Source organism: Panicum virgatum, chromosome 3K (assembly GCF_016808335.1).
Source record: "Panicum virgatum strain AP13 chromosome 3K, P.virgatum_v5, whole genome shotgun sequence".
Classification (NCBI taxonomy): domain Eukaryota; kingdom Viridiplantae; phylum Streptophyta; class Magnoliopsida; order Poales; family Poaceae; genus Panicum; species Panicum virgatum.
Window position 1 is genome coordinate 32,353,452 of NC_053138.1, and position 9,731 is coordinate 32,363,182.

Here is a 9,731-nt window from a genome sequence, read left to right on the forward strand (position 1 = left end):
GTTTGAAGATGTTATATGGATGCATTTTGGTTCCTAGCCAAATTTTAGAATTTTCAGAGAACATTTTGGTATTATTAAATTTTAAAAACTATAAAATGACTATGAAAACTATGGTGCAGAGTATACAAATAATTAATTCTTTTCTTTCAGTTTTGTACGTGGCATTGAAATGTGAGAATGTAGTTGCATATAAGTCCGCTTACAATTTAAAGATAATTTGTGAAACACATGCGCGTCTTATCTCTCTGTTCCGTGAATTTTCCTGTGCGTTTTACTTAACACGCGGGGAAATGGGTAATTTCTTTGTGTGGTTTGTGAATTTTCCGGTGTATGTATTCTGCGACCGACAGGAAAATTGTGCATTTCCTTGTGTGTTTGGTCATTTCCTTTTGCGGTATTTTAGAACCAGCAGAGATATTCTTATTTCCTTGTGAGTTCGTTTATTTCCCTGTGTGTTATTTAAGAACCGACAAGGAAATGTTATTTAAGAACCGACAAGGAAATTGCTCATTTCCCTGTGGGTTTCGCCATGTCTATTTTAGAACCGACAAGAAAATGCTAATTTCCCTGTGCAAGAAAGAAAAAACCCACAGGAAAATTGAGCACACACAAGGAAAAGACGGTTTCCAGTTGTTGCCGTCAAAGATTTGAGCTAAATATTTTCTTTACATGAAAGATGAACTTGTGGAGAATTTTCGATCTATATATGCATCAAATTGCACGTGTATATGTAGCATTGGCTATCAATATTTTTTCTTGACCGTGCCTTAGCATGTATTTCATTAAGCGAAAGCATTGGCGATCAATATATATGATATGATCGGTCTTGTTTAAATATTTGTGTACATGAGTGAAATAGTACCTTCAGAAATTATGAGGGACTTGAAAAAGGTGGTCTGATCAACTTCTTTACATGGTGCACATGATCAGCTTCATTTTTGTATGCTGACATGCCTGCATCCGCTCCAGTATAACTATATTGATGCTGCTCACCCGTTCCTAGGTGCATTGTTTTGAAATTATACATGGAGAAATATGAGATTGAAGGAAAATTGAGAAGGATTGAAGGAAAATTGAGAAGCTGTAACGAAGGAAAGAATATGATTGTTTTATAATTTTGTTCTATCATTAGACATGAACTTCAGGTTTGGACCCACTAACTTATGAACTATATTCATGTATACAACTTCATTACATGTCTATGATATGGGCTTAAGATAAAATGCCTTATTCAGATGCCAATGCCAAATTGCCATTGTTTACTCTAATAGACTAGGTGGTCAGTTCCAGAGCTGGTAACTGTCATGATACTCTTGAACACATGAGGTTTATCTCCTCGATCTTTAGCACTTAACTATAACCTTGTGATTTGGTAGAACTGCTGGGAGTTGTGCATTCTGTATGCAAATTGTAAACTGAACCCTCGGCTTCCTTTCTGAAAAAAAAAGAAAGCAATTGTACATGCCAATTATCAACTTAGTCAAAGTGATAATTGCAAAAATGTCTAGAGAGGATTTCTTACAGCATTTGACTGAAGTTTGGCTTCGGTGGCATGTCCAATTCGTCGGAGCCTCTTTCAAACATTTCTAAAACTTTGGTCATTGTAGGGCGATGCATTGGTAAGACTTGTATGCACCACAAGCCAATCAAACTCATCTTTTTGGCGATTTCCGCGACTTCCGCTGTAACTTCACAGGCTTGGAACAATGAATCATCTAGAGTAAAGTGGTCATAAATCCAATCTGGAAAATAAATTTGACTTGACCTTTCAACCACTAATTTCACATTTTTCCTGCCTCCAATCATCTCTAGCAACATCATTCCATAGCTATAAACATCTGATTTTGTTGAAACCATTCCAAAGGCACGTGAGTGCACTTCAGGAGCAATGAATCCAATCGTTCCCCTAGCACCTGTCATTGATGATAGCTTGCTCTCCTTGGTACGGCACAGTTTAGCTAAACCAAAATCAGCAATCTTGGGGCAGAAATTGTGATCAAGAAGGATATTTTGAGGTTTGATGTCAAAATGCACAATGCGTGTATTACAACTATGGTGCAAATACTCTAGCCCACGAGCAATCCCAATTGCTATTTCATAGAGCCTTTCCCATCCTAAAATTCCTTTGGGATTCTCCGAGTAGATATACTTATCCAAAGAACCATTGGGCATGTACTTGTATATAAGAGCTACTTTTGACCCCTCCAAACAAAACCCATATAAACTAACAACATTAACATGAGAGGTCCTGCCAGTAGGAAAGGTAGGATGCGTATAATGTGGTCGATTGTATTGCAATGAGCCCCTTGGGCGGTATATATAGGAGTACAAGACTTGGAGGGCAAGGCACCTCCCCTAGAGATAAGGAAGGCTATCACGGGATTACATCAATCCTAAACTACCATATCTGGAGTTGCCTAATATACTCTAACATCCCCCCGCAGTCGTAGCGGTAGCAACACGAACGGTCAGACTGAGAACAATGGAGACGTATCCCCCCTGCAGTCGGAACGCCGGTGCGAAAGGTTTGACTGGAGACTCATGCAGATGATAGCCCTTTAGTGCCGTAGTAGCCAAAGTCGAGGTGGACGTGGTCGAAGCCGTGGAGGGGGCGCGGGTCGAAGCGTCGTCGAGGTGCTCGAGTACACAAACTCAGTAGCTTCTTGCTGAAGATAGCAGCAGGACGGTGCGGCGGATGACGATGGTAGACGGCGCGGTTTGCGACTTAGGTCACGCTCAGGACAGGGGTGGCGACGGCGCATGTTGCAGCAAGTGTCGCGCTCAGATCAGGGGTGGCGACGACGTCTTCCTTCAGGAACATCGGCGGCGATGTCCGCGCGAGAAAGGCTGGAGGCACGGAGGCGGATCGAGCGCCTGCTTGACGAAGACCGGCGGTGAGTGGCGTCACCGCCTGAAAAGGCGACGACACCGGTAGGGTGGCTTGATCACGAACGTTGTTGCTGCAGCCTAGAGGGCGCAACAATAACCTCGTCCTTCGGGAGGGTCGACGATGGATCGAAGACGAATGGCAGCGCGACGCAAACCGATCTTAGATCGGAAAAAGGGAAAATCAGCAGCAGCATCAAGACGAACCTGCGGGTACAATCTCGGGTGCACCAAGTAATGCCCCCAAACCTTATCCTCATCTGCCTGTTGGCCAGAGGACAAAGGAAGGGGCAAAAACAGAGGGGGCGAGACCCGAGCGACTTCTGCTCCAGCTGCGGGGTGGACCGGCGGCCCTGGGCCGCCCTCGCAGCCGCATCCTCGCGCACAAGGCGGCGGCGGAAGCGGCACTGAGGACGAAGGGGACACAGGCTTGACTGCGCGGAGAGAGCTGGAGATGGAAGGCGGGAGGGGCTTCGCCCCTGGGCGCTACGGCCCGGCGGCGACGTCGATCGGCGGTGCGGTGGCCCAACGGCCCCGATGGCGCAGTGGCCTGGCGTCCCCGCAGTGGTCCTCCGCAGCCACGCACTCGTGCTCATGGCAGCGGTGCGGTGGCGTTGGTAGGAGTCGGGGTGCCTGGCCTGATGCGCGGGAGGGGCGGGCGGATCCGGATGCGGAGCCGAGAGGGAGGACGACGCGGAGGCATGCAGGCCCAGTGGCGCCCCCATGGCGATGTGGTACCCGACGGGGACGTCGAGCGGCGCCGCCATGGGGCGGCTAGGGAAGAGGTAGGTCCTTCTATTGTGCTTGACGACGACGGCGGCGCGGATCAGAGGGATCCGCGGCGCATCCTAGGAGGGCGCTGCCCCCCGGCGGAGATCAATCTCGATCTCCCCGGGGGCGCGCGGGTGCATCGGAAGCGGCACAGCTAGGGTTAGGATCTCGTAACCTAGGCGTCTGATGCCATGTAGGAAATGTATGATGCGTATAATGTGGTCGATTGTATTGCAATGAGCCTCTTAGGCGGTATATATAGGAGTATAAAACTTGGAGGGCAAGGCACCTCCCCTAGAGATAAGGAAGGCTATCACGGGATTACATCAATCCTAAACTACCATATCTGGAGTTGCCTAATATAACACTGCCAATGCTCGTAACCTCGTTCACAAATTCCTCCCCTTTAGCTTTTGAGTCATGCAAGAATTTCACAGCAACTAGACGACCATCATGCAGTATTCCTTTGAAAACCGTACCATAACCACCTTCTCCAAGCTTATTATTGATGGAAGATGTTATCTTTCTTGCTTCTGAGTACTTGTACCTTTTTGGAGCTAGTAATCCATGCGATGCTATTAGGGCCTCAATGTTCCTTTCATACCTGCTGCTTTTCATTTTGCAAAGGAGCGAATATAGTTTTTGCCCCTTCCGATGCCATATCAGCACATAAAAACTTACAAGGAGCAAGCTTCCAGCTACTGCTGTCAACACTGTTATTGAAGCACGCGTTATTTTTTTTCTCTTTAAGAAAGTAATTTATATTATGCACATGTAACTCTCCGTGTACATCAATAATTATTGGTCCCCTGTTCTTTCTTTATAAAAGAGTTACATGGTTTCAAAAATAGTACTAGAAAGCTAGAACTCCAAAGTTGTGCTCCAAACTGGTAAGTCTTTTATCCAAATGCATAAATTGGGATTCCTTGTTCTAAACTTTAAAATAATTTGTTAAGATAGAATAACTATTTCTTACAATTGAAATGGATGATTAGAAATGCAAAGATGTATAAGCATAACCTTACCTATCAGCATTAACATCTTTCTGCCAGTCCTCTTGCTACCTGGAAAAGCATGGACTATTTAATCATGTAAAGGCAATGTTTGTATAGTAGTGCTAGGTGATTTTGCATTCAAAAGAAAACATGCACTGCATAGATAATAGTAAATACTAATTGTGTCCGGAAATGTAATGTTCATGTTAGTGGAACCCACAGTATCAGCAGTCTAGTCAAAGTGTCCCATCCTCTGCTTACTGCCTTCTAAATAGAACTGATTGAGAAGTGGAAGTGGGAGTCCCACTATGATTTGAAGTGGGAGGCCCACTGGTTTGCAATTTTGCATGGCAATTATTAATAGATCTGTGAAATGCTTCTCTACGAAATTGTACAAGTTAAGGAATCGTTGCTTGATTCTTCCTTAAAAAAAACCTGGACTATGGAGTGAGTGTAACTGTGTAAGTTCTAGACCTTCATGTACTCACCGCAGATGAAGGGGTAATGGATGCCGTCGGGGCAATTGCAGGAGAAACCCAACCCGTTGTCAGGGTACATGCACTCCCCGCCGCTTGCAATGCAGCTGGAGCAATCCCCCGACACCACCGTCCACTCCAGGAGAAACCCCTTCCTCATCCTCGCGACGTAATCCTCCCCGTTCTTCCCATGTCGAGCCGGCAGAGTTGGCACGGCGGAGACGAGGCAGCCCGGCGGGATCTCCCTGCGGAAGCCGTAACTCCCGAGCTGCCGCCCCTCGCCTGCGAACCCGACGAACGAGGCGTTGTCACCGCAAGGCATGCGCCGGAACCCGGGCAGAACCTCCGGGACAGGCTTGCCGCACCGGGAGAGGAAGAGCAGCTCGGCGTTGGCTCTGCTGACGGCCGACGCCGAGCGAGATGTTGAAGCACGGGCACGGCGCCGGGCAGCCGGCGGCGAGCGGGAGGTTCTCATCCACCACGAGAAGGGAGTTGTTGCCCGCGAAGATGCTGACCACACGGTACGCCTGGAACATGGATTGCGTCAGGAACGCGCTGCTTCTGTTGCACTTGAGCCCGAAGGACGGGGCGCCGCACGGCCGGCGGCCGGGCTCCTCCAGCCAGAACGGGTATGAGATGTTCAGGTCCCCGCATGCTGCCTGAGGCGAGCAGCCTGCTTGCTGCCGGTCAGGTTGTGTTGTTTGGGTTGTTGCACTTGCACCTGTTGATAACTGTAGCACGAAGACTGCAGTGAGGAGAAGAAGAGATGGCACAAACATTGCAGCCCTGTGTGCAGCAGAGCAGGTGTTGGAATGAAGAAGAGTCAGATCATGGAATGCCGCCACCGGCCTTGCATTTCTTATTAGTGCATATGCTTTATAAAAACAGGGTTTTACCCTTTCACCTTTGTAAAAACAAAAGTTAACTTTGCGCAGGATAAAAGACGATCACATCAGGAGCACCGAAGACTTGGTCTTTGTGGTTGTGGGCTGAGATAGCTCAAGCCACTGCCGTTCCCGTGCCGGATATGATGGTGCACCGAAATGATCACATCAGGTATTCTAGAAATCTTCTCCAACACTGGTAAGTGGTCACTGGTCAGTCTAGTTTGACCCCTCCCCCCCCCCCCCCCCCCCCCCCCCCCCCCCCCAAGTTCCAGGGGGCGAAAAGATTCTGACTATTGTAGTAGATGTTAGCCGTGTCCCAACTCCCAATAGCTTTGGTATGGGATCGATTAAGGTTGTGTTTGGAACCTTATGGCTTATAATAAGCCCAATAAACCCCTCACATGGATGTCCCATGAATATCATCTTGGGGCTAAAATTAGTACTGATTATAAGCCCCATGAATGTCAGCACGAACGGAAGGAACGCTACTCCCTTGATTTCCAGCTTTCCATAAGGGTGGTTCATGGGCATACAACGTAAAGTAAATTTGCAGGTAAACATACTTCTAGGTTTTAGCCATTTGCATCAAGGGTTTTAAATAGCGGGCTAAGGGGTTCAGCGGCTGGACTCTGAAAACAGCTAATAGCGGGCTAAATGAGACTATAGCGGACTATAGCGGCTAAATTACACGTGAATTCAAATAGCGGCACCATGCATAAACAGCTATGGCGGTCTATAGCGGAAGCTATAGCGGGAGATTTAAAACTTTGTTTGCATTGAGTTAATGCATTGTGGAATCATACATAAGAAGCAGAGGTCTCTCCTGACAGAGAAGTCTCAGCTAAGATGAAAAATACGTTGGCTCCAAGGGACATGAAACAAATGGCTTCGGGGGCATTTCCAGTTCTGTTATGTTCTTCTCCAATATTTCTATGACCCTGCTCATGGAAGGGCGATTTCCTGGGGCGGTTTGTATGCACCAAAGACCAATTAGGGTCATCTGTCTTGCAATCTCTCCTGTCTCACATGTGACTTCATGGCTTTGCAGATCTTCCACTAAACGGTCGTAAACCCAGTTCGGAAAATATGCTTCGCTAGAATTCTCGGTATACTCTTTGACATTCTTCCTTCCTCCTACAGTCCTACCATTGCTAACAACATCATCCCGTAGCTGTAAACATCCGATTTAGTGGACACGACTCCAAAACCCTAGAAAAAACTTCTGGAGCAATGAAACCAATGGTACCTCTGACTTCAGCCATTGACAGGGCACTGTCCTTAAGGTGAGACAGTTTTGCCAATCCAAAATCTGCAATTTTAGGACATAAATCTTCATCTAGGAACATGTTATGTGGCTTAATATCAAAATGGATTATATGAGGGCATTACAACCCTGGTGTAAATATTCCAAGCCTCTTGCAATGCCAATTGCTATTTCTCGCAACATTTCCCACCCAATGGCCCTTTTGCTTTCTTCTGTATATATATACCTCTCCAATGAACCATTGGCCATGTATTCATAAATAAGTGCTCTCTTAGATCCATGTAAACAGAAACTGAGCAAGTTGACAATATTTATGTGAGATGTCCTACGGATACTCACTACCTAATTTAGGAACTCCTCGCCATTTCTTCTTGACTCTTTCAGTAGTTTCGCAGCAACCTCGCGGCCATCTTGTAATTTGCCCTTGAATACGGTGCCATAACCACCTTCTCCCAGCTTTTCTTTGAAGGATCTTGTTATTTCTTTAGCTCTGAATATTTATACCTTTTCGGGACAAGCGAATCATATCCTTTCAGTATTTCCTCTATGTTTGTTTCATTGGTCAACTATCATACAAGTAATTGGATAATGTAGTTTTAGGCCTCCTTTGGATTGGAGGGAAAACAAACGAAAATGCAGGATCTTGATTCCTTTGGATTGGTTTCCTATAGCAGCCTTTGGCTTGTAGGATTTTCTCTTAGGAAAACTGAAGGAAATTTTTCCCATGGGCTTGATTTCACACGAAATCCAGAGGAAACAAGAATCCACTCTGACCTCATTGGAAAATTCCTGTGCACAGCGAACGAGACAACATGAGAGGTTACCGGCTTTAGTTGTTGCATAATCAAGGTGTTGATGTTCGAGAGAATTCCCTATTTGGCCCTAAAACAAATGACCCTTCCTTATTTTGCCCTCAAAAATCAAGGTGAAAATTTTGTGCTGTAACTTCAACAAGAAGTTTAAAGAATCATCATTTGAATAATTACTTCTTTATAAGTTGGACGGAATGGGCCAAATAATTTATGAGTTAAGGTAAAATAGTTTGTTCTTTCAATTGGATGTAAGGGCCAAATAAGACATAGAAGATAAAAAGAGAGGGCCAAATAAGGAAAAAATAATTTTGAGGGCCGAATAAGGAAGCATCATTTGTTTTAGGTCAAATAAGGAATTTGTTCCCTGTCCTTGAAACACGCTGCACCGCTCATAGCCAATTTGAGCTGCTACAACAAGTAGAGCATTCGAGCAGATGTTGGCGGATTTGTAGCTATGATGGATAGCCAGTTTCTAATTTTTTTAATAAATAATTTTAGATAGTTACTAGATGAAATATGAAGAGCGGAAATAGATTAATTAAGAAAGCAGGATATGTTGCTTCTCAAATACCTTAACATTCCAATGTTTCTCCTATGCCCCATCCAAACACCTATCCATGCACAATTCCTCTGTTTTTCAGTCCTTTGTTTTGCAGTTGCATTCCTACGTTTTTTTCATTCCTGCTTTCCAAAGGAGCCCTTAGCTCTTGACTTAATATTTACTTATGCAACCTATTATAGTATGTAGGCCTGTGGACATTTCTTGGAAACAAGCATCATCATAATAAATAACTTAAGATTCAACTCTCTGTCCTAGCTATAGATGGACTACATACACAAGGTTCATACGAAAATGTGGGACAAGTTATGTGCAACACTGCAACCTTTAATTTGCAGAGAGTTGGTGTGGGACCGAAGCCGGCGACCAGGGGGGGTGAATGGGAGCCGATCAAAATTTCTTCCAAATTTGAATCGTCGGCCTATATCCCAAAATCGCCAAATCCCTCAAGCGTTCTGACCAAAGTTTGGAGTAGCTATTGAAGAGCTAAACCAACACAAAATGCCTCGAACCAGCGAACGAAAACACGAAGCGAATCGGAAGCAAAGTGGGAAAACTTCAGGACTGATCTGCCAGGACCGGTCTGACCGGTGAGATGGACCGGTCTGACCGGTCATGTCTGTTAAAAAATGAGCAGACCGGTTTGACCGGTCGGTCCTACCGGTCTGACCGGTAGCACCCAGAAAACCCCCGAGAAAATGGGTTCAAACGGTGAATCTTGAGCAAACGACCATGAAAATCGGTGAAACTTGAGGGATTGCTTCGCCCCTACCCCGTGAACATATCCTCAAAAGATCTCGGCCTAAAGATCAACGAATCTAGAGAATTATGGGGGAGATCAAAAGGGATTGGGGTTTTCTCAACTACTCGAAAACTTCAAATCTGAAGAGCTCATGATTCCAGAGGGATTGACACAAAGCTAGAAGCACAGGAATCACTCCAAAGAGCAATACGAACCTTCGCAATCAAGTGCATCAAAACCAAAACGAAAATCCATCACAAAAAGCACAAGAGGGACGGGATTGGATTGATTCAAAAGCCCAGAGGGCACAAGGAGGATGGGGCCTCCTTTCCCAATCAA

At 45.6% G+C, this 9,731-nt stretch overlaps 1 protein-coding gene across 1 annotated transcript; it reads right to left on the reverse strand.

Annotated features, from left to right (window-relative positions):
• Positions 1–1,088: 1,088 nt before the first annotated feature.
• LOC120699012 (LEAF RUST 10 DISEASE-RESISTANCE LOCUS RECEPTOR-LIKE PROTEIN KINASE-like 2.1) lies at positions 1,089–5,963 on the reverse strand. Its single transcript, XM_039982852.1, has 5 exons — positions 5,141–5,963; positions 4,683–4,721; positions 4,031–4,370; positions 1,523–2,254; positions 1,089–1,435 (listed from the first exon to the last, which is right to left on the reverse strand). The coding sequence occupies exons 1-5, from the start codon at positions 5,601–5,603 to the stop codon at positions 1,351–1,353; spliced, it is 1,659 nt and encodes a 552-aa protein (XP_039838786.1). The 5' UTR covers positions 5,604–5,963; the 3' UTR covers positions 1,089–1,350.
• Between the last annotated feature and the right edge of the window lie 3,768 nt (positions 5,964–9,731).

Coding starts and splice junctions, on each gene's coding strand:
- LOC120699012 (XM_039982852.1), bottom strand. CDS start 5,603: ATGAGAACCTCCCGCTCGCCGCCGGCTGCCCGGCGCCGTGCCCGTGCT. Junction 4,722..5,140: donor CCATTACCCCTTCATCTGCG/GTGAGTACATGA, acceptor ATGCTTTTCCAG/GTAGCAAGAGGACTGGCAGA. Junction 1,436..1,522: donor CCAAACTTCAGTCAAATGCT/GTAAGAAATCCT, acceptor TTTTTTTTTCAG/AAAGGAAGCCGAGGGTTCAG.